The sequence below is a fragment of the Mesoplodon mirus genome, assembly GCF_964341445.2.
Source record: "Mesoplodon mirus genome assembly, chromosome: 7".
NCBI lineage: Eukaryota > Metazoa > Chordata > Mammalia > Artiodactyla > Ziphiidae > Mesoplodon > Mesoplodon mirus.
In genome coordinates, this window is record NC_138983.1 from 7,641,772 (window position 1) to 7,667,026 (window position 25,255).

The 25,255-nt window shown below is 43.2% G+C and overlaps 1 protein-coding gene across 1 annotated transcript; it reads left to right on the forward strand.

Moving 5' to 3' along the window:
• Positions 1–300: 300 nt before the first annotated feature.
• MAJIN (membrane anchored junction protein) lies at positions 301–24,906 on the forward strand. The gene is made up of 12 exons (XM_082627419.1): positions 301–428; positions 10,273–10,390; positions 12,511–12,556; positions 15,549–15,624; positions 15,804–15,929; positions 17,018–17,049; positions 17,358–17,449; positions 18,828–18,891; positions 21,393–21,473; positions 22,913–22,985; positions 24,116–24,233; positions 24,855–24,906. Exons 2-12 carry the CDS (start codon positions 10,290–10,292, stop codon positions 24,898–24,900), a joined length of 855 nt encoding a protein of 284 aa, XP_082483545.1. The 5' UTR covers positions 301–428; positions 10,273–10,289; the 3' UTR covers positions 24,901–24,906.
• Positions 24,907–25,255: the final 349 nt, after the last annotated feature.

Here is a 25,255-nt window from a genome sequence, read left to right on the forward strand (position 1 = left end):
GTAGGCGCGAAAAGACCAATGGGCGGACAAGCCCGGGAACCACGGAAAGGCGCTGAACTTCTGTGCTCCACCGGGTGGGGCGCGTGGCGGGCCACTCCGGGTCTTGGCCTCGCGCGACCCCTGGATGCGGTCGCAGCGGCGCGCACGCGCAGACCGCGGCCAGGCCTCGGAGCGCGCGCCCACCTGGTGACCCTGGAGCGCAGCTGCGCGTGCGCCAAGGGCCTGGCCGGAGCGCGGCTCTAAGGGAGGCGGGGCCAAGCGGCCGGGCGAGTCGTCGAGTCAGCCAGCCAGGCTTCGTGAGAGGTCGGCGCCTGGCTTTTTCAGAGAGCAGTTATTAGTGGGTACCCCGGCCGAGGCCACTTTGATGATGCACGAAGAACCCTTATGAGAAAGAGCCTGGCCGAGCCTGGGAGGTCCTTGGGTCTGAGGTAACGGTCGGCACCGGCCTGGTGCTCTGGTGGGGTTGGCGCCTTACTCTGAGGGAGATTTCAGACCCCAGCCCCACTCCACAGCCGCCCCCTGAGGCAGCCTTCGCAGCTCCGGGCCCTTTTGGAAGCCCAGTGCACACAACGCCTGGGCTGTGCCCAGCGCAGGGCCTCGTGGTTGGGGCGGCAGGCCTGGCGCACAGGTCGCAGGCTGTGGAGGTGCGAGGGGGAGCCGGGCGGGCAGGGAGGGAAGCCGGGCGGGCGCCGCGAGCTGTGTCCACATCCCCTTCCACGGGCAAGTGAGCAGCGCCGAGGCGAAGATCCCTGTCCGGGGGCTGTTCCTGCCGCCACACCACACCCAGCACGAATGCTGCCTCTGGCAGAGATCCAGTCTTCTTAGGCCCCCAGCTCCGCTCACCGCACCCTCTTGAAAAGAGAAAAAAAAAAAAAAAAACTTAAAAAAACCACCCACAAAAGTGATCATTCTGTCCATAACCGTCCTCTAACCCAGGCTTAGCAGTTGCCTTGAAAACAAGTCTTGCATCACAACATGTCTTGTCACATCATGTCTTAATGAGTTGAATGAGTTTCTGGCTTTCAGATGCCTGCCTGAATCTGAGTCAGGGCACTCAGATCTCTCTGTTCAGCTACTCAGGTTCTTGAATGTTGGCATCTGGGAAAGGTATACTCGGCCGTACATCTCGGCTGGACTTTTCTGAACTTTAGTTGCTTCATCTGCAGATAGTAAATCTACCACAATAGCCAGCAGTCTACCTAGAGTCTCTCTTGGGATATCTCGTGGGCACCTTAAAATTGAGCATGTCCAAAAATGGACTCAACATCTTCCCCTCAAAAACTTACTTTCTAAGGCTCCTTTTTTTGGGAAGTGGCGCTTTTACTTTTTCAATTATTTGTTCAAGCAACTCACAATTATCCTTATCTGTCCTTCTGCCTGACGCCATGAAGTCACCAAATCATGACTAGACATCTTCCAAACCAGTCCACTTCTCTTCATCTCCACTCATCACTAGAGACCATGCTGCTACCAGCCTCTGCCTGGAACCACAGGAGTCTCCTGGCTGATCCTCTTTCATTTGTTCTGGTTCTGGGTTATTTCCCACATTACAGTCAGAGAGATTGTTTTGGTTTTTTGTTTTGTTTGTTTTTTAAAACTCACAGACATGTGGTCATGTCATCTCTTTATTATGCCCTACAGTGCAGTCCTGTTTCTCTTAGGATAGACTTTGCAGTCCATAACCTGGCCTGTAAGGAAGGCCCTCATCCCTTCTCTATCTGTATTTTCTCCCTGGATGATCTCATCCATTCCAATAGCTGCAAATACTATCTGAACACTGATGACTCATTTATATTTCTATCCTGATTTCCATTCCTTGCATAGTAGGAGACCACCCCCTGGAAACATCCATTAGGATGTCTAACAGGCCTCTCACACTTAACCAAAACAGAACAGAAAGAGAATGGCAAATCTTTTTCTCCAGAATCCTTCTCCATCTCAGTAAAGTGTGTGTACCATTACCTTCTAATAGCAGAGGCCAAAATCAAGAGCCATCCTTGATTCCCACATCTAGTCCATCAGTCTAAAATATACCCCAAATCTAACTAGTCACTAACTACTAAGACCTCAAAGTCCAAATCAGAAGCATCTTTCTGCTGGACTACTACAAATCGTCGTAACTAGTCTGCCTGCTTCTACTCTTGTACTCTTAACTACAGTTAGTCTTCTTCTTGGCAGTCAGAGTGCTATTTCTAAAGCATAACTCAATTTCACTTCTTTTTATAAAACCCTTAGCATAAAATCTGAACTCTTTACAATGACCTACAGGTCTTATATGATCTAGCTCCTGCCTATCTCTCTGACTTCATTTCTTTCTACTCTGTCTTCATTCTCTGTGATCCAGTCACACTGACCTTTCTGTCCATTAAACCGGGGGTCCCCAACCCCCAGGCCACGGACCGGTAGTGGTCTGTGGCCTGTTAGGAACCAGGCCGCACAGTAGGAGGTGAGCAGCAGGCCTGTGAGCGAAGCTTCATCTGTATTTACAGCCACTCCCGATAGCTCACATTACCGCCTGACCTCCGCCTCCTGTCAGCATTATGGTGAGTTATATAATTATTTCATTATATATTACAATGTAATAATAATAGAAATAAAGTGCACAATAAATTTAATGTGCTTGAATCACCCTGAAACCATTCTCCCCCACCCCCATCCATGGAAAAATTGTCTTCCACAAAACCGGTCCCTGGTGCCAAAAAGGTTTGAGACTGCTGCGTTAAACTACCCATCATCACAGGACGTCTGTGCTTGCTGTTTTTTCCTTCTTGGAATGCTTTTCCCCTTGACTTTGTTGTTTCACTTTCCATTAAGGCCTTAATTCAGTTGTGATCTCTTCTGAAAGGGCTTCGCTGGCCACACTAGCTAAAGCAGCCTCCCAGTCACTCTCTACTACAAAACCCTGTTTTATTTTCTTCATAATACCTACAGTACTTCAATTACATTTATTTATTTATATGTTTATTATTGCTCCCCAAACCTCCTGAAATCTAAGCTTTTAAAGACAAGGAGGGCTTCCCTGGTGGCGCGGTGGTTGAGAGTCCGCCTGCCGATGCAGGGGACACGGGTTCGTGCCCCGGTCCGGGAAGATCCCACACGCCGCGGAGCGGCTGGGCCCGTGCACCATGGCCGCTGAGCCTGCGCGTCCAGAGCCTAAAGACAAGGAAACATGTCCTTCTTGTTACCCACTCTTCTCAGTACTCAGAACAATGCCTGATACATAGTAGGCTCTCAAGTGTGTGCTGACTCACTGCTTATCTTTGTAGTCTTAGTTCGTAGCACTCTCCTTCTTGCCGACTGTGTTCTGAAGTACCATACTTCTCTCTCTTGAGATTACCACGCTCTCTTTCAACTGAGGACTCTTGTATCTGCTATTTCCTGTACCCACATCAGACCCCACACGCACTCTCCATTTGTGTCTCCCCAACTCATACTCATCCTTCAGATATGAGTCACTTACTTAGAGTTCCCTGACCTCCATTCTAGGTTAGGATTCTCTGTCATGTTCCTATATCATCCTATCCGGTTTTTTTTTTTTTTCTCGGTACGCGGGCCTCTCACTGCTGTGGCCTCTCCCGTTGCGGAGCACAGGCTCCGGACGCGCAGGCTCAGCGGCCGTGGCTCACGGGCCCAGCTGCTCCGCGGCACGTGGGATCTTCCCGGACCGGGGCACGAACCCGTGTCCCCTGCATCAACAGGCAGACTCTCAACCACTGCGCCACCAGGGAAGCCCCATCCTATCCTTTTTTGTAGCAGTCATCACACTTAAAATTATTTGTAAGCTCTTTGTAGGCAGTGACCAAGTTCTTATTCTTCTGCACTTTATCTCCAGCACTTAAGTTTCTGGAACATAGGAGGCATGCAGATATTTGTGAACTGAATGAATGAATATTGAGTGAACATAAGATTGAGAGGGTCAAATGAGGTAAAAATTAGGAGAGCAGTTAGCATGGAGTGTAAGTTGGCTGAATCTGCCCTGCCTACTTCAATAGATGTTTTGAATCTTGTGAGATAGGGATAGGAAAGCATTGTATAAACTGAGAGTGCTTTTATAAATATAAGATTTTTTTTCATCAGATCCCTATGGTCTGATGGTCTTTCAAAGTACAAAGCTTTGTTTCTTAACAATAATGCCTGATTCTGTTATTTTAGAGCTATGCTTAGGTGGTAAAATATAAAGAATTGAGGCTAATATTGAGTCTAGGCTAACTCATAAGGTAACTATATTCTTGACACCCTTAATTCAGCTGGACTGTCTTGCTTTAGCAGTATGTCTGAGTTTTAGTCTTGCCCTTGATGTGTGACCTTGGTCAAATTAGATGATATCCTCAAGTCACGTTTAATATTTTTGTAAACCTAGTGAATACAATTCTTATCTCCCCAGTATCTCACCAGAGTTAGATTGAAGTCAGTAAAACGTTCCAGGTTTCCTGTGTGAAATTTGACCTCTTTATATAAAAAGTAATATAGTTTTTTATTAACTCAATTTCTTCAGAATCTGCCATTGTTTCATGCCAAGAACAAAGCTATATTTTAGAAGCTTTCTTTTCACACTTTCCTATATCTGTCTTCTGTCATTAAGACCCTTGAGATATGTACATCAAGGACTCAGAGTTTATAGCTCAAAATTGTAAAAGATGTTCCTTTCTCTCTAGCTAAGGATATTCTCTCCACCATTTGCCCTTCTGAAACTACTGATGCTTTTTCATCATTTTTAATCTTCTTTCTTACATTTACTGCTTCAGGGCAATCACCCAGTGGTGTAACCAAAAAATAAAATGTCCCTCATTGCCTGCAATTTTACATCCAAATGCTTTTAGGGTTCCTGGGATTAGTAGGATTTTTAGAGTGCTGCAGTGAATTCAGTGTGATGTGAATGCTAATAGGTTGATCATCATGTAACAAGCCACAATGGGCAGGTGGTGAGATGAGATACCATTCTGTTGCTTTTCTAGAATAAGGAGTACAGTCCTGGACCTACTGACCAAAGATAGTTTTGCTATTAACTTTTAGGATGGTTAAAATGGAAGTGGAAGAGCCATTTAGGTGTAAAGAGTAACTTAAGAGGTTGACTTAATCTCCTTTCTGGCCTATTGAGTTGTTCACTAAGGCCTTTTGATTTCATTTCAGGGCATCTTCCTACCCCTCTGTTAGAAGATTTAGTTATTCCTCCCCTCCCAAACAAAACAAAACAAAATCTGACACAGTTCCAATTGCAAGTATATTTCTGAATAAATGCCAGTGGTGTTTTAAAGACTATGTCTTACCAGAAAGAGTAGGTAGAAATCTAATGAGAAAGAGAATGTTATCAATAAGCATGGGAGTATCTTGGGTAGTCTTAGATCAGCCTCTTCTTGTCCTGTATCTTAACACTTGGATTTGTTTTGCTTTTAAAAACGCTATTCTTGGGACTTCCCTGGTGGTGCAGTGGTTAAGAATCTGCCTGCCAATTCAGGGGATATGGGTTCGAACTCTGGTCTGAGAAGATCCCACATGCTGTGGAACAACTAAGCCCGTGCGCCACAACTACCGAGCCTATGCTCTAGAGCCCGCGAGCCACAGCTACTGAGCTCACGCACCACAACTACTGAAGCCTGCACGCATAGAGCCCGTGCTCTGCAGCAAGAGAAGCCACTGCATGAGAAGCCCGCGCACTGCAACGAAGAGTAGCCCCTGCTCGCCGCAACTAGAGAAAGCCCACGCGCAGCAACGAAGATGCAACGCAGCCAAAAATAAATTAAAAATTAAAAAAAAAAGTAATAGAAAATAGTAGCTGCTTATCAATGTGAGAAAATATTGGCACATTAAAAAAAGTGCTGGGCTTCCCTGGTGGCACAGTGGTTGAGAGTCTGCCTGCCGATGCAGGGGACACGGGTTCATGCCCCAGTCCGGGAAGATCCCACGTGCCGCAGAGCGGCTGGGCCCGTGAGCCATGGCCACTGAGCCTGTGCGTCCGGAGCCTGTGTTCCGCAATGGGAGAGGCCACAACAGTAAGAGGCCCGCGTATCGCAAAAAAAAAAAAAAAAAAAGTGCTGTTCTTGTGGGATAAGGAGGGTGGGAGGGAGATGCAAGAGGGAGAGGATATGGGGATATACGTATGCATATAGCTGATTCACTTTGTTATACAGCAGAAGCTAACACAACACTGTAAAGCAATTATACTCCAATAAAGATGTTTAAAAAAAAGGCTATTTTTAAAAATTTTAATTTAATTTTTATTTATTTATTTTTGGTTGCATTGGGTGTTCGTTGCTGCGTGTGGGCTTTCTCTAGTTGTGGCGTGCGGGGGCTACTTTTTGTTGTGCGTGGGTTTCTCGTTGCGGTGGCTTCTCTTGTTGCGGAGCATGGGCTCTAGGCCCGCGGGCTTCAGTAGTCATGGCACATGGGCTCAGTAGTTGTGGCTTGCGGGCTCTAGAGCGCCGGCTCAGTAGTTGTGGCGCACGGACTTAGTTGCTGCGCGGCATGTGGGATCTTCCAGGAGCAGGGCTTGAACCCGTGTCCCCTGCATTGGCAGGCAGATTCTTAACCACTGCGCCACCAGGGAAGTCCAAAAAGGCTATTCTTTATTGAGTAACCTATGCATGGAGCACTACAATAAGCAATTATACATGCATTATTTCATTAATCATCCTAATCACCCTGCAAGTGAGGAAACTGAGAATAGTTCCTTTTGAAAATAGAGCTTGAAGACAAATATGTGACTGTAACCCCTGCGCCCCAAGATATAACCCTAAGAAGCTTTAATCAGGAAATCTTCCCTTTTGGCTTGATGCCTTTGTACCCAAATTGAGTTTGCCTTGAGTCCTCCAGAGTTAGGAGAGTGACCAGGGTTACAGTTTAATAAAATGACCAGTCGATGTGTTATAATGGAAAATGTATGGGCCAAAGGAGTCAGCAATCTCAAGGGTGCTAATCCTGGTTCCATACTGAGTTAGTGACCTATAGGAGTCATTTCCTTCTTTGATGAATTCACTTCCTTTTCGTCCCCTCTAAAATGAAAGGCACTTCCAACCATAGGCAAGCGTGAATCTCGTTAGGAATATAGATTTTCAGAGAGTCTGGATCTACTTCAGCAAAGGCAGACAGACCTCTGAAACTAGCCAGGGACTTTTGAAGGTAGAAGGAGAAGCTGAGCATCTGTCCTCAAACTCAGTTCTAAAACTTGGGTGTTGGATTCATAGCATCAGTGGGATTTCCCTATTTTTTTGCCCACACTCATTAGTGGTCAGAGAGCCTGACATGTTAGATCTGCTCAGTAAATGTATTTTTATTAAATGCTTATGAAAGCTCTTTTATTCTTTAACACTGTGGAGGGTTTTCCCATCAAATATCACCAGATATATTTAGTGACAGTACTTCTGTATGATCTTTTCCTTCAGCTTCAGTAGTCAATATCATTATCCTCGTATCACATTCAGCCTTGCTTCAGGTTCTATGCATTGACCCAGATGTTTCTTTACGTGAGACAAATTACTAAAACCTTAAAAAATCTTTCCCTTTCTAACATCAGTGCCTATGTGTCATTTAAATCTATTACTGGGGATTTTCAAGGAAAGATTCTTAATGGAGATTTGTCAGATTTTGTACTGCTATTAAAGCTAATCAGTTTTCTTCTCTTGAATTTGCTTTTCTAGTAAAGCATTAAGAAACACTTCAAATCTATCAAAACGGCTAATGTTAATATAATAATCCAGAGCTTACGAAGTGCTTTTTACAGCTTTATCTCATTTAATCCTCACAACAATTCCAGGGGTAGGTGTAATCCCCATTTATAGATGTAGAAACTGAGAAATGAAAAGGCTAAGTGATTTGATCAGGGTCTAATGACTGATAAGACGCAGAGCTAAGACTCAAGCCTTGGTCCTCCAATTCCAAATCCTGTCTCTTTCCCACTATACCATATTGCCTATAACTTCTCTTCTTTTGTTTTAAAGGCATCATGTTTTATGATCACCTAAAATTGGTTGAGAGTCTAACCCTTCATCTGCAAGATCTCATCAACTTAATGATAGTCCCTGGGACGGTGTCACCATGACTGCAGTACTCATGTTGGAAAATAACCTTGTGAAATCTTTGAACCCCTACTACTATGTGGTTGTTTGGGATTGCGCCGTCTAATCTTTATTTTCAAATAGGGTAATTAGTGTGTGGTGTTTGTTTCTGAAGCAGGCAGCCAGCAATTAACAGGAACAGGCCCCAGCTAGAAGAGGGTTGTTTTTACTTCTTTCAGCCATCCAGCTGTGGCACAGCACATGAAGTTTCCTCTCTGGATCGTCATTTCCGGCAAATGTTCTTCATTTCCTTTGCTCTGATGCCCCCAGTCCTCAGTCTGTGGGGAAAGGTGACTGCATTTTTGAAGAACCCTCTGAATAATTAAGGGCTCAATTTTTGTTACAGCACCCTAAGTTTTACCAAGTGGACTCCCCGCTTACTTCGTAAAGTCATCTAGGACCAAAAACACCATCAAATCTGGCATAGGTTCCTGCCATGCCTAGGACATGGGGAATCTGCAAGTTTTTCTCAGGGTATGAACGGTATTTCCTCTCTGGTAACTTTGCAGTTGGCACCAACTATTTCTTTTCACTTTTGACTGTAGTTTTAGTCTAAATAGTCTCGGGCTCTGGCTCCAGCCTCCTGTGATTCTAATCCCAAACAGCCAAGATCAGACACTGGGGTATCTCTTTACTGGCAGCCCCAGACTTAAGCTTTGGAAATTGTGGGAAATTTCATTCTTTGGGCACATAGATCTTCTGATTCTACCATACTAGAGTTCTCCCTGCTGAGTAGACATGGAATCAGGGAAATGAAGGAAAGAATAATGAAAATAGTCCTTTATGTGTGTATAATATTTTAGTACTTACAAAATGATTTTATATTCATTATCTCATTTTTTTCTTCCTAATAACCCCAGGAAAAGTGATTAAGGCCATCAAGTCTGGATTTACACTGCCTCAGTTTGAATCCCAATTCCAACATTCATAGCCATGGGAAACTTCATCTCTCAGTGCCTCAATTTCCTAATCTATCAAATTTAGACTACTTATTTCATAGGCTTTTTGTGAGGATTAAGTGAGATATATTTATAAGGCACTTAGAATAGGGTATTACAAAAAGTTGTTGTTGTTAGTTGTTGTATAAATAAGTTGCTATTATTGTATAAATATCAACAAGAAAACCAAGGCCAAGAGAAACTAGGTAGGGACAATGGAGCTGAGATTAAAACACAAATGATTCTTACTTTGTGCTTGTTGTATCTACCCCATCTCAGCTGCCTCTGAAATCAATACCTTGCACTGTATATAGGTAGATTTGATCCTAGGAACTCCGGACATTTTACTCTCATTGTTTATTATTTAAACTTCCTTATGAAGAGACAGAAAGTACAGGGTTTATTATCTCTACAAATAAAAAGAGGCGTAGAAAAGTCCTAGTGACTTAGGAAATCACAGTGTGCTTGATTCTTACTTCTGAGTGCATATCAAATGCTCTCTTGGAGTAGAAGAGACATGCCGTACTTCTTTTTCCATTTCTTCCTCTCCTGAGTTTCCAGCAGAGAGGACCTTAAGTGAGCAGAGATTCTGGAATAGGAAAAGTAAAACTAGTAAGTGCTAGGAGAAGAGTGGGCACTCTTATGGCACAGGGCACTCTCACAAGTGGTGAGGAAGAAGAGTAGTTGAGAGGTAGGGAAGATAAGGCATTCCTTGGCAACACTGGAAAACATTAGTATACATCCTTATTTACTGCATTGGCTGTAGCAGGGAGGTGTGCTAATTCCTAAACTTCATCTAAAATTAATAGCAGAGGTGTTCCCAATTGTGCCTCTTATTGGTGCATCCTTTGTTTCATTATTTGATTTGAGCCCTCTTCACCTTGACATAGGTTCCAAGGAAAGTGGGGGCAAGGGACAAGAACAGATTCAAGAGATATTTGGGAGATAGATTTAATCCTAACAAAAACCCTGTTAATCATCAGATGTTAGTATCATTAGTCTCATGGAAGAGAAGTAATTTGCACAAGGTCATAAGGTAAACAGCAAAACTTCAACTCAGGTCTTTTGACTTCAAATATAGAGATTGTCCCAGAATATCATGTATCCTCCCCATGCAGGTGGGGAAATGGTCCAGGTAATTAATATCAGAACTGAGCCTGGGATATAGGCAGTGTCACTGAGAATTGGACATTATACTGATGAGGAGATGCTATAGATTAGGCAGGCTCTCTTTCCTGTACATAAGGTACCATATAATTCTTTAATATTTCTATTTTCTTTAGGTTATTGTTTAGAAGCAATGAGTTTAAAACCTTTCACCTACCCATTTCCAGAGACGAGGTTTCTTCATGCAGGACCCAATGTGTATAAATTCAAGATTAGATATGGCAACAGCATCAGGTAATTTTAAAACCAGGAGGGTAGTCTTTGCAAACACAGGTTACTACCTTCCCACAGGTCATTCCTTCTCTGCCTTCACCCAGTCCAGGAGACTGGCTGAAGCAGCGCCTTGTAGGACTCTTTCCCAGGTATTTTGTGTTCTATATATTTATTATTCACATAAGTTTTTAAATTAACAATGGCATACCTTTGGGGCAGTGGTCCTCAAATTTTTTTATCTCAGGACCCCTTTGCACTCTTAAAATTGAGGATCCCAAAGTGTTTTTGATTAAGAGGGTTATACCTGTCAATATTCATCATATAAAATTGAAACAGAAAAACTAAAATAATTACTTATTAATTTTAAAATAATATAACAGTTTATTAAAATAACTATATTTTTGAAAAATTAATGAGAAGATTGACATTGTTTATATTCCCAGGACTTACCCCAGGAATGCAAGGATAGTTCAACATACAAAAATCAATCAACATAATACACCACATTATTAGAAAAAAGAGAAAAAAAACACATGATCATCTCAATTGACACAGAAAAGGCATTTGACCAAACCCAGCACCCTTTCATGATAAAAATACTCAAAATAGGAATAGAAGGGAACTTCCCCAACATAAAGGCCATATATGAAAAACCCACAGCTAACATCATGCTCAGTGGTGAAAAACTTAAACTTTTTCCTTAAGATCGGGAACAAGATAAGGATGCTCACTTTCATCACCTCTATTCAACATAGTACTGGAGTTCTAGCCAGAGAAATTAGTCAAGAAAAAGAAATAAAATGCATACAAATTGGAAAGGAAGAAGTGAAACTTCTCTGTTTGCAGATGACATGGTCTTTTTTTTTTTTTTCTTTTTTGGCTGTGCTATGTGGCTTTGCAGGATCTTAGTTCCCTGACTAGAGATTGAACCCACACCCAGCAGTGAGAATTCCCTGAGTGGATAGGACTCAGCACTTTCCTGCCAGGGCCAGGTCTAATCCCTGGTCAGGGAACTAAGATCCCACAAGCTGTGCAGCGAGGCCACTTGATTTTGTAACCTGAAGTGTTTCGTTGGTCATTTGGAAAATATTGGTTCACTGGCTTATGCAGATTGTTCAAATGTCAACACATTTCATTATATAATATCAAAAAATCATATTTGCTAATATCACTACCAAACTTGTCAGAAAAATGTCTAAGTATTTGGAAGCTGTCAACCCCACAGTGGTGGATAGAAGTTTTCCAAAATTCAAAATTTTGCTTGAAATCCCAAAATTTATCCTTGACAACAAATACTATCAGTTGTTTTCCTTAAATTGATAAGCTCACTGTCCATTTTTGAGAAAATGTCTGTCACATTCCCAAGTCTGAATAACAATCATAGTTTATCTGTCAGCTGATCATTCAAGTAAAATATCATGAAAAAGCAAGTGGTTCAGTTTGCAACTTAAACAGTTGTACAGGTGCTTTTGCTCAAGACAACCATCATCTTCTGGTATGCAGCGGAAATGCTTTATGCATACTTCCTGTTTTATCACATAATATTCAAAAGACATGTATTCAAGGGTTGAGATTTATAGAATTAGTAATTTTCCACTGCTTCCTCTAGGATATTAAGTGAAACTGGATTTTTTTTCCTGTGTGGTGGTAAAATGACTACAACTGCTAGTACCGTCTAGTGCAACTGGCTGGATTTGTGCTAAGGCACCAGCAATTTTGCCCACCATTGATTTTGCACTACAGATTACAAATGTTAACATAGTGAAAAAGGCAAATAACATCTTAATATTATTATGAAACTAGTTTTGCCCTTGGAGACTCCTTGAAAGGATCTTGAGGACCCCTCGAGGTCCACAGACTGCACTTGTACAACTGGTCTAACAAATTATTAACTTTCACAGTGGAAATTTCAGGTCTTGGCGGGTTAATGGAGAAGATATTTTGGTACAGCCTTGTACCAATTCTCAGACGACACCACCTAGGTGATCACTTCTTCCCTTGAGCACTGGGTCAGCACACACAATTGTTATTTAGTTATGTTTCCTTAGCTCAATGGAAGTTTCATTTGTGCTCTACTAGAGTCTGTTGTCTCCAGAGCTTTCCTTCTTGGCTTACTTATCTCTTGTCTGTTTACCTTCTAGAGGGGAAGAGGTAGAAAACAAGGAAGTCATCGTCCAGGAGCTAGAGGTAGGGAAAGAAGCAGACAACTTCTGGGAATGTTATTCTTTGAACTGAGGATGCGTCCATATTCAGATTTTAGTTACTTCCTGCAAACTGAGTCACAACCTCCACTTGATTACTTGGCTTCTCCCTGCCACATTTCCTCTGCAAAGAAACTTTACTGTTTTTTCAGGGAAATTAGAGCCTATACTCTTCCTCAATTCTCCTAGTTGAAGTGTCAGCACCTTTGAGGCTAAGAGTTATTTTGTTTCCACTAGAGTTCCCAGCCATGGGCCGCTCTCTTTTGTGGCAGCTGGCATAGAGAAAGTTTCCGGAGGACTGCAGCCTTCCAGGGCTCTGGGAAACCTCACCATCCCAACCACTGCCCGGTACTTGACGTTCAGGAAACTCAACTGTAAATACACAGACAAGGCTGCTGTGTCTTCATTTTAATTGGAAACATTTGCAATTGCTTTATTCCCACTTCATTTTCATTCCTTTGCTACCCAGCTCCTCTAGCTTTAGATTCTCCCACAAGAAGAAGACAGAGAAGGTGGGCAAATTCGCAGATTGGTGAAAGCATTGGAAAAGAAATTAGAGTTCTGGGGGATGGCCCTGGATTCCAGTCCTGGCTGAACCACTAATTAGCTGTGTGAGCCTTGGCAAATCATTTATCTCTCTGGGTCTTAATTGCCTCATTCATAAAATGAGAGTATTAAACTAACGTATTCTCTTCTAACTTCACAACCGAGTGATCTATGATTGTTGTGATTTATGAAGACATATGTTGCCACATTTCAAAGAATTTGAATATAATTACATACACAAACATAAAACTCTGTGAAACCAAAGTCTTAAAGGTACCTGTGGCTCTTCAGCTGTGTGTTGACATTAGGATCTTTGAGGACTTTAGAGGCATCATTATAAATAACAATTATTTTAATATAGGACCATGACAGTTTTCTGCTTATTTTAATTATGAGTAGAGCAGAATTTATTTCACTTTGCTTCACTTAATATGGGCAGAGAAAAGCTCAAGGCGGCGTAGTAGAGTGGAGAGAGCTTAGACTTTAGAGCCGGTGAAACCTGTATTTGAACTCTAGTTCTGCCTTCACAGTGTGACTTTGGGAAATTTGTCTTCCTTCTCTGAGTCTGTTTCCTTACCTGTCAGTGAGATTGAAAAATAATACCAGTTTTCAAGGTTGTGGTGAGGATTAGAAATAGATGTATGCAATGCCTGCCACACAGTAGTTCAACTAAGAGTAGCTAGAGAGCACTTATGTCCATTTATAATCATATTTAAAGTTTTTGAAATGCTTTTGTTTGTTTGTTTGTTTGTTTTGCGGTACGGGGGCCTCTCACTGTTGTGGCCTCTCCCGTTGCAGAGCACAGGCTCCGGATGCGCAGGCTCAGCGGCCATGGCTCATGGGCCCAGCCGCTCCGTGGCATGTGGGATCCTCCCGGACCGGGGCACGAACCCGTGTCCCCTGCATCGGCAGGCGGACTCTCAACCACTGCGCCACCAGGGAAGCCCCTGAAGTGCTTTTTATATGCTCTTTTTCTTACTCTCATTAGTTCTGAAGCAGATGTTATCATTCTTTTTCACTCATTTCGAAAACATTTATTGATAGGCAGTTTAGTCTAATGGTTAGGAGTGTAAGCTCTGGAGCCCCACTGCCTGGGTTCATATCTTAACTCCATCATTACTACCTGTGTAGCCTTCCATAAGTCATTTTACCTCTTTGTCTTAGTTTCCTTATGGGTAAAATGGGGATAATAGAAGTGTTTATCTTATAGGGTTTTATGAGTGTTAAATTCATTAATATGTATAAAACCAAAAATATTTTCCATAGTGATTACTCAATAAATACTAGCTATTAAAATTATAAGCTAGATACTATGCTAATAGAGATCATACAAAGATGAACATGACACAGTTTCTGTTTTCTGTGAGCCCAAATATGAGGAAAATGAGGCTTAGAGAGATGGAATGACAAAACTGAGACTGAGGGCTTCCCTGGTGGTGCAGTGGTTGAGAGTCTGCCTGCCGATGCAGGGGACACAGGTTCGTGCCCTGGTCTGGGAGGATCCCACATGTTGTGGAGCGGCTGGGCCCGTGAGCCATGGCCGCTGAGCCTGAGCATCCGGAGCCTGTGCTCCGCAACGGGAGAGGCCACAACACTGAGAGGCCCGTGTACCGCAAAAAAACAAAAAAACAAAAACTGAGACTGAAATTCAGATTTTTTTTCCCATAGAAATTTAGTAGTCTTTTCATGATACCAATTGTTTAATTAGTGTATACTAATAAGCATAGGTTAATTAGAGACTAATCAATTCAGATTTAAAGAGAGAAGAAAAGATTTGATTTAAGCAAAAGCAAAATAAGTATATGTAAATAAATACCAGTATTATTCACTAATCCAGTATATATTTGTTGAGGACCTGTTATGCTTCATCCACTAATGGTAGACACCATAGAAGGGATGCTAAGATAAATCAGGTGTATATTTTACTTCAAGAAGATTTCTCAGTAAGGAAAATAAAAATATGTACATGGAGGGAATTCCCTGGCAGTCCAGTGGTTAGGACTCAGCCCTTTCACTGCCGGGGCCAGGGTTCACTCCCTAATCAAGGAACTAAGGTCCTGCAAGCCACGGGGCATGACAGAAAAAAAAAAAAAAGAAGAAGTACATGGAATATAGTAAAGGCCCAAGGCTAAGTACTGTGAAATTTGAGACTAATAGTTAATAAAACTCAGGAAATCAGGGAAAACTTTCTGGAGGAGATGGCTTTTGAACTGTATCATAAAAGGATAGGTCGAATTTGGTCATATACTGATGGGTTGAAAGGGTATTTCAGGCAAGAGCATAGAAATAGAGAAGCAGAAGGCATATTCAGGGAACAGCAAATAGTTCAACTATAAAAGTGTATGGAGTATGTGAAGAGCAGTGATAAGGATAAATTGATAGATTGGCTGAGATTAGACAGTATTAAAGTCATTTCAATTTTTTTTTTTCAGGATTCTATTCGTGTGGTCTTGGGAAACCTGGATAATCTGCAGCCGTTTGCTACAGAACACTTCAATGTATTTCCCTGTATCCTTTCTTTACTGGGTGGAAATGAACTACAATTCACACTGTAGATTCAAATGGAAGCAGCAAACCCATAGGCAGTTTGGAGGGTAGGTCAGGGAAACCAGAGGGAGTCTTTTCCCTAAAATAGTACTCAGGGATTCGTACTGGCTTCTTTCCTCACTCCTTAGCACATTTCCCAGATAAAAGCAAATGGGAGAGAGTGTCCCACCTGAAATTCAAACACGGAGAGGTTGCCTTGGCCCCTTATCCATTTGTTTTCACTCTGTACGTGGAGAAGAAATGGCTTCATGAAAACCTGTCAGCTGGTAAGTAGAATGATAGAAGTGTAGGTGGTGGAGAAGAAAAAAGGGAAGGTTGAACATCCATGGGTTAGCAGTGCAAGCTGAATATGGTGAAACAGTCAGCCAGATTGGATGCCAACACTGACATTGCAGAAGTCAGGAGCATGTGCTCCAAACTAGACTGCCTGCTTCAAATCTTGGTGGCTTTGCCACTTAATAGCTCTGTGACCTTAGATAAATTACTCAGTCTTTCTATGCCACCTTTGTGAAATGGTGAAAAATAATAATAGTACCTATCTCATTGAGTTGTTAAAAAGATTAAATGTATAAATACTGGAAGGTGGAAAGTACAGTGTGACTTAGAATAATCACTCAATGAAAAACACTTATTATATAAATAATTCCTCCATTTTAGAGTATTTAATGACTTTCACCTTAGTAGTATCTTAAAGATATCTCCCAATTTTTAATTTCTGGGGGCCACTGCTATTTTTACAAATAGAGGGATAAGGAGACACCTGCCAGTTTGATTTGAAAAAAGGTACAAAGGCCTTACCTCAAAATATCTCCTCAATTCATTTGTCACTGCTGCTGAAAGTTCCACTTTTTTTCTTTCATAATAGGGATCATCCCCTTTTAAGTGACATATAGTTAGAATATAGTACGAATCAAACTATGTTTAGCTTGTAGATGACAGTAGTTCTAAAATAAGGGAGGAAGGGCTTCCCTGGTGGCGCAGTGGTTGAGAGTCCGCCTGCCGATGCAGGGGACATGGGTTCGTGCCCCGGTCCAGGAAGATCCCGCATGCCGCGGAGTGGCTGGGCCCGTGAGCCATGGCCGCTGAGCCTGCGCGTCTGGAGCCTGTGCTCCGCAATGGGAGAGGCCACAACAGTGAGAGGCCCACGTACCGCAAAAATAAATAAATAAATAAATAAATAAATAAAGTAAAATAAGGGAGGAAGAAAGTTTGAGGACACAGTATTTGTAGGAAAAGTGGTACTGGGCGGTAGGGAAGAGGGCATGCACCAAAGTTTTGTCTAGGACCAGTTCTAAGACGTCAATGATAGTCAGAAAGTCTTGATCCATTATGACATTCAAATTTTCTGTTGCAGGAGAACCAAAAAACAGCAGTCCTCTTGGGTTGGTAAGTTTGCCTTTTCTGTGAGAAATGAAAATTGCCTTTATTTTATTGCCTTCTGTTGTCCCAAAAGTCCTGCTCTTGTCTCGTCTTTTATGCCCCTTGGTTGTTGCCCAAGTCCAATCAGAATTGTATACATGAGACATTCTTTTTCCCCTTGGCTAGATTTCTGAGACTATGTCTATCCTTACTTGCAAAGCTGGTGTTAAAAGTTGCCTTTGGCAATTTAAAGATGGGGAGCTCTCTTCACTGTGCCCTCATGTGAGCAACTCTGGAAAAGGAAGAGTCACAGGAAATGTGGTTCCTCTCTAAAGGTCCTGGCAGAGAGGAAAGCAGAAGGAGCCATGATGAGGAAACGAAAACACGCAGAAGTGCCCAGCTCCCCAACCAGGCCAGGGCTGGACAGGTCAGTGGTTTTGGCAGAGGGGCTAAATCCTGCATCCTAGTTAGGCTTTGCCAGCTGTTGCTGCTGGTTGATCTTGTCCTTGGGCGTGTCACTCTCTGTCTCAGGGCTTCATTCATACCTGCCTATTCTAGTGGGTGGACTAAGAGAAGGAAGCAAGTTGATGTTTGCAGTGTAATTGGACCACGGTCCCTTCCTCAGCAAAGTAGAATTATTCTGTTCATCAAGATGAAGACTGAGGGAATTCCCTAGCAGTCCAGTGATTAAGACTGAACTTCCACTGCAGGGGACACGGGTTCGATCCCTGGTTGGGGAGCTAAGATCCCACAAGCCACCTGGCACAGCCAGAAAAAAAGATGAAGACTGAGAGGAAATGTAAACATATCTGTACAATTGAATCCAACAAATATTCATTGAGTACTTACTATGGTCGTACTATAGGAAAACACAAAAGGCACAAGATATGAAGTCCCAAAATACTATCCAAGAACATAGAGAAACCCTCTTTTGAGGGTTTCTCAAAAGAGTGAGAGTGAATAAAATATAATCTTATTTTACCCGGTTAGCAGTAAGCTTTTGGAACTCTACTTTAAGAGGTAGTACAGGCTGAAACATAAACGTCTGCAACAGGATATGCATCGATTACTGGGTGAGGTGCTGCGAATTAGGGAGAGTGTTGAGCACAACCGTTAACATGTTGAAGTTGCTGTTGTAGAGGCTACTTATTTTCTTCTTTTGATTCTCTGTCAGGGACAGAATGAGTCAGTAAGACAATTCAGTTGTTCACGTTAGCACCCAGAGAGGGATGCTGGAATAATCCAAGGTGTGGTTTGCTCCCAGCCCAAGGTGCTTTCAGCCCAGGTTCACAGAAAGCAGCTGTTCTTTTCCTGGTACTGTGTGGGCCCCAAGACATACAGGAGCAGTGAGGGTAGACCGTGAAGGAGCTGACCCCTACACCCTCCAAATGCACACATCAGTGAAGAGTTAGGAAATTCCCTTCCCAGCCAGGTGGGATGTGAGGGTACTTGGAGGTATGAAGCTTTGGTCAGTTCCATTCGACTGAATTATCCATGGAGATGAGGCCTCACATCTTCCCTTTCTCTGTGTTTTGATGTACAACCAAGTATTTCAAAATCTGATACCTGCTGTCAATCAGATTTTCCCTTTCTCAACCCCTAGATCCCAAAATGTCTCAAATTGTGATTCTACTGTGAATTAAAGCAGCACCCAAAGACAGTTTGGCCACACGATTTATTCTGCAGGCCAGGAGTGGCATAAAAATAGCCAACCTGCTGAAATATTCATTTGGGCCACATTTGCTTGAATGTGGTGATGTTGCTGCTGCCAGTAACACTTCCTGGGCTTTTTTCTCCCACCTCAGGCCCAAGAAGGGGACTTCCAGCCAAGGGCTCAGCAAAAAGAAGGCCCCTATGGAAACCAGGAGGGTAAGCACCAAAATGGAGACTTCCAGACTCTTGGCTATTTCTGCTCAATTACAAGTCAGGATTCCTGTTACCAGCACATCTTGATCCTTAGTACAGACTGAATTCAACTGGACTCATTCTCACGTTTCACCATCTGCAGAACAACTTTCAACCATTCCACCCTCGCCACAGCCTGTCCTAAATGTAGCTGCATAATACACACATTGATGAATCCTTTTGTTAAAAGGTCTTCTCTTAGCTTAAAAAGCTGCTTTCTTATACTCTGCAGTTGAAAAAGAAAATAGATCTGTTGAATTGAGGTAGGATCCAGTTTAGAATTTTTTTTAGAAAACTTTTTGCCTTCATCTGCACTAGACTCTGAGTCGGAGAACATCTAGTTTTTTGTTTTTGTTTTTTTTTGAAATTTTGAATTTTATTTTATTTATTTTTTATACAGCAGGTTCTTATTAGTTATCTATTTTATACATATTAGTGTATATATGCCAATCCCAATCTCCCAGTTCATCCCACCAACCCCCCACCACCACTTTCCCCCCTTGGTGTCCATACGTTTGTTCTCTACATCTGTGTCTCTGTTTCTGCCCAGCAAACCAGTTCATCTGTATGGGAACATCTAGTTTTTACAGACAAAATAGGTATATATCAGCACAGGATACTGGTAAGAGAAAACTTCATTTAGAGCAGTGATGGTCCGGCCCTAATAATATTTCATTTCATTTTGTGAGGTCTGCTCTCCATTTAGATATTCATACATCTGCTACTCCTCCATTTCAGGACTCCTTTTCCATAGTAGTCTCTAAACTAGTGCCCTTTTTCTTGAAATAGCTGTTATTTGTGACTTTTCTTACTTCTCTGCCATCGCTCCAAAGCAGCTCTGACCTTAGGTATCCAAACATTCCTAACTCACCTCCCTCACCTTCTCAGGATCTATAACATGATCAGTTATCGAACAAACATTTACATATGCATTCATTCCACAAACACTTATTGAGTGACTCCTATGTGCCAAGTACTAGAGCTATCACACACACTCTCCCCGAAAAATGCCAAAAGTGTAAAGCTGGGTAGACATTACTGATAAATGTGCTACGTGCAGGAATAAAGGAAGCACAGGGTACAAAGGGACCCCAAAGGAGAACCTCATTCAGACCAAGTGGTGTGAAAGAGAGTTCCCAGAGTAGCTCAGAGTAGCTCAAAGAACTAAGGCTAAGAGGAAAGAGTACAGTGCTTTTGGTGACTGGAAGCCAATGCACCTGGCGCTTAGAGTACAGTGCTGAGAAATGTCACTGGAGAGGTCAGCACGGGCTGGATCCTAAAAGGCTTTAAAGCCACCTTTAAGATCACAGGAATTCCCTAAAACATGTTAAAGTAGAAAAGTGAAGTGATTTTCATTTCTAAACAATTCTGTCTCCTGTTAACAAGGCATTGTGTTAGGTGCTGGGATGCACCCAAACATATAAAACCTAGTTTTTTTCCAGGAGCTTAGCATTTAGTTGGAGTAGAGTGAACCCTTAAAGATGAAGACCTCTGCCTCTGTGGGCGGGGGCAGGGTACAGAGCCCGGTTGTGCCCATGGCCAGCTGGCCCATGGAGTGATTTAAAGCAGATGGTTTCCCTCTTCTAAACTCTCATCCTTTAGAGAGGGAAGAAGAAGAAATTAGAAAGTACAAGAAGAGTACATGAAGCTCTGGAGAACAAAGACACTTTATACAACCAAGATAATTACTATTAAAGGAACATTTCCCTCACTCTCTACCCTTTGTACCTTCCTATTCTTAGCTTGACACATCATCTCCCTTAAGAACCCACAGTTTCTTACTCAACATAATTACCTTTTCAACCTGATACTGGGTTTAGAAAAAACTCTGAGCAAAAAAAAAAAAAAAGGAACATGTTTATTGATTTTGACTCAAAGCCCAAGCAGTCTCCATTGTAGACCCTGTTTCCAGAGAGCAGACTTCTCCTAAATTAAAGTGATCACAGGGACTCTTAGTGTAAGTCACTTGAGCTGGAAGAATTAAATTTACTCCTATGGTCCAATGCCTACTATCTTCTCTTCCCTTTGGGGGAAGTTAAGGTGTAGAAACACAGTCAGTGTGGATTGTGCACGTCTGTACACATAGTGAGCCTGTGCAGGGAAAGCTTAGAAGAACACAGCCTGTACCTGAGTAAGGCCTCTGTTCATAAGAGGTGTTTTGAGGAGAATGGGACGGAAGGACAGACTCATTCCCTTTGTTACTTTAGCTCCCAGATCTAGAGATCCAGACTTTAAAAAGATAAAAAATGCGAGAGAGCAGATGAATGGACCAGAAGTGAAACGGACTGCCGTGCACGTAGCTTTCTTTTCAAGCCTCTGCTTGAACTGCACTTCTAAGCAGATCTGACCCTGAACATGCAGCGGACAACCCTGCATCATGTTTTCAGGGTATTATGTGTTGTTGGATGTCCTAGATGGTACCCTCAGTCTTAATTCAGGCTATAATGGTTTTCCTCTCTTAACAGCATTTGCCTGAGGAAACCTCTATCAAGATTTCAGGAGAGCACAAAGGCTGCCTTATGAGGGAAATTTCCCCTGGTTCAGAGGTAGGCTATACCTCTGCCCCAGGGCCTTTGCCCTTCTGGTCCCCACTACCAACCTTAGTAGATGCTTCCATTAGGGCCAATGCAGCAGTATTTAAACCCCAAACCATAGTTTCCATACCTTACCATAGTAAGTTGGTGAGAATCATTCCCTCAAGCTAGAAATCAATCTGGGCCCGCTAAGTTTCATCTCCACCCTGTCTGGACGAGGTAAGAGGTAGTCTTCTTCCTCCCCAGAGTTACCTTTCACTTTTATAGGAGTATGATTTAGGTGGCTGCCTATGTGGTCTGGGATTTGAGGGGTTTGTGGAATAGCTTAACAGAAATGTCAGCTTATGCTTAGGATGGGGGATCTGTCCTAACTTTCCTGGGATTGCTGTGCCTCTGCCTCCTAGATACACCCTTGCTATAGAATTCTTCACCAGCGGGACTTCCCTGGCGGTCTAGTGGTTGAGAACCTGTGCTTCCACTTCAGTGGGCATGGGTTCAGTCCCTTGTTGGGGAACTAAGATCCCGCATGCCGCGTGGCGTGGCAAAAGCAAAAAGAGAGAGAGAGAATTCTTCACCAGCAAAATGGCTCAAGGAACTCCCCAGCACTGCTGGGCAGTCAAGCCCTCAGGTTGTGCCTGGGTGAGGGAAGTGGCCAGTTGGCAGAGATTCTCAAAGAAAATATATCAGCCATGTTTCTGGCTACCAGGGTGTCTCCTAGTATATTATAGGCTTGGAACCAGGTTGTAGGATGTCCCCTTCAAAGTACAAAGGAAGGTCTGTCTGTAGAGCAGTAGACAGAAATAATAAGATTGCTTATGCCGTAGTCATGTTTCTGCTGCCCTGGCTCTAGCCATGTTGATCATATTTACATGTTAACGGCAATGTGCCCTTGTACATCATGTCCCCTTCTGGAATGCCCTGCTCTCTCTGACCCCTTGATGCCATCCACCAAGGCCCCATTTAAATCACACTTTCCCTGTGAAGTCTTCCTTGACTAACCACTACCCACTCTATTCATGTCCTCCTCAGTAACCACGACACTCTATATAGACTGATGGAGTAGTCTTATCACACTGACTTATAATATTTAGTTTATACGTCAGTTTTACCACATAGATTATACTTTTCTCCAAGGTAAAGTAAAGGTCCTCCTGATTTCTGAAACCTCAATATTCTGTCCTTGGCAATAGTTGGCACTCAGAAACATGGAATGATAAGGTATACCCAGCTTGGTTTGTTCTTGGCTCTTAGATGTTATGATTTTAGAGAGACAGTGTTTGGGAAGCCGATATGAGAAAAGGACAGTCCTATAGAAGGAAAAATAGAACCTGCCTGGGCAGTCAGAAGGCAGGCCCCAGCCCTGATGTGGTATCACCTTACCAGCAAATAGCATTCAGACCCCCAAGCTGTAAAGGAGTAAAGTTTAAGACTTTTCTTGGTCTTTTTATCAGAACAGAGAAAGAAAAACCCAGCAGGAATGGCAGGAGACCCCAGCATTTGATATCACTGATGTTCAGGACCAGGGTAAGTTCTGGGAAATTCATATGTATTCTCCTCTGATAATCATCCTGTCCTCTTTAGTCGTCTGATGAGCAGAGCAGCACAGAGCTCTGAGTCTGGACACGCTCAGTGGGTGATGTGCCTCGCTCCCGTAGAGGTGCTTGTTGGCTGTCCTCCAGTCTGGGGGCAGGCTCTTGAGTAAGAGAAGCCCCCGCAGTTCCCAGAAGGAGTGAAGGAGGCAACGCATGTCCTTCTTGTGCTTCTGATAGCGAAACTGATGCTCCCAGTTTCAGAACATTTCCATATTGTGTGATAAGTTTTACAGAAAAGTTGGGAGGGGTATGTTTCACTTTTCTATCCTAGAGAACAATCTCTGGGAAGCTGTCTCTCCTCCTCTTCCCTTTGGGGCACTAATGTTAATATTGAAGGTGCAGGTGGATGCTTGGCAAGGGCTGGGAATGCATGTTGAGGTATCGCCCTTTCAACTTGCTGATCTTTCACTCAGCATGAGGATTCGGTATGGATGCAGTTATCACAGATGCAGTCCTGTGAGCAAGTGAGTTCTTCAGTAAGTTGTCATTCCATGTGTAGACACACCAGCCATGGTAGGTGTCTAGGATTTGAGCAGTGTAAAAATCTCAGGGGCAGGGCTTCCCTGGTGGCGCAGTGGTTAAGAGTCCGCCTGCCAATGCAGGGGACGCGGGTTCAAGCCCTGGTCCAGGAAGATCCCACATGCCACAGAGCACCTAAGCCCGTGGGCTACAACTACTAAGCCTGCACTCTAGGGCCCGCGAGCCACAACTACTGAAGCCCACGAGCCTAGAGCCCGTGCTCCGCATCAAGAGAAGCATGCACACCGCAACTGGAGAAAAGCCCACGCAGCAACGAAGACCCAACGCAGCCAAAAATAAATAAATAAATTTATTTTTTAAAAAAAATCTCAGGGTCCTGACTTTGAAAATACTCCAAGGTCAGAATAGCACCTTACTGAGCTGAGATGAAATTGGGAAGGTCAGAACCAGCAATTCACCTGGCTTCAAATAATCCTGGTTTGAGGCTGCCCTGGGCTCATGCTCGGTGTCCTGCCTTCTCCTGCTCACCAAAAAGTAGCTGAGGACTGACACCTTTTCCCTGCCTGAGTGTTTTCCTTGCAGATTCTAAGTTGGGGGGCAGCCGAGCAGGGGAGATTATCCCACCGTTGCAGCAAAACAATCCACCTCCTCCTGAAGGACGCACGGAGCTGGGAACCAGTGGCTTCTTTGGGTTTCTAAGGTAGGATAGACTTCTCTCCTGCCATCAAACTGAGACCCAGGGCAGTCTAGCTCCAGAGCCTGCCCCACTGAGTCTCTCAGGGAAATTAGAATACAAAAGAAAGCAGATTACCTGCATAATCTCTATTTTGTGCGGGATAAATGATGGAAATGAAGTGAGCATTAGGGCCCTAACTGTGAATTTAACAAAGACTGGGTCTTGTTCATTTTTACACAATCTACCTCACCCCAATGTGCCCAGCATTGGACCTGATTCCACAAATGCTGCTTGGACAGAAACTATTCTGATCGTGCTTGGGTTATTCAGATGACTTCGTTACCAAAATTTTTCCATTCTCCCCTCTGAATCTAGGCTGTCTTCAGAGTCCTTTTTGCAGAGTACAGTTAGCAAATCCCTTTATCTATCTAGAGCTCAGCCATACCATTGCAATTGTTCTTCTTTATTTCCACCTCCCGAGTATACTCTAACTTGGGTACCTTTTCAAATGCTGTTTCAGACTTGAATTTCCATTCAGTGGTCTCAGAGCAAAAACGCCCTAGCTAATAATGGAGCCCTAATGGGACCTGGGAGAAGGGAAGTGGACCTCTAGAGTCTCAACCTGCTCTGCTCTTCTTCCTGCAGCTCTCTCTTCCCGTTTCGGTATTTCTTCAGAAGGAGCAGCCAGTGAGCCTCCTAAATGCAGCTGGGGGAAGAGCTTTATCTCTTGCAGCGACTCCTCCCACTCCACTCCCTGCTTATGACATTCCAGTCCTGGGGAGTGAGAGCCCCAAACACCCTGAGTCCTCTTGTGGGTTTGTCCTTTACAATGGAATGTCCTTCCCCAATTTAAAACACTAAGAATATAACTTTCTAAAATGCTCTAGTCTGAGAATTTTACTGCCCTATGAGCCAGTTAGGTCTTCCATCTGCAGCACTTAGATTTCTAATGAAAATACATTATTTATGAAGAGTTATTGACTGAATTTTAGTGGAGTAGAGAGAGAGCGCGAGAGAGCCAACTCTTTCCTCAAGATGCAGGGAAA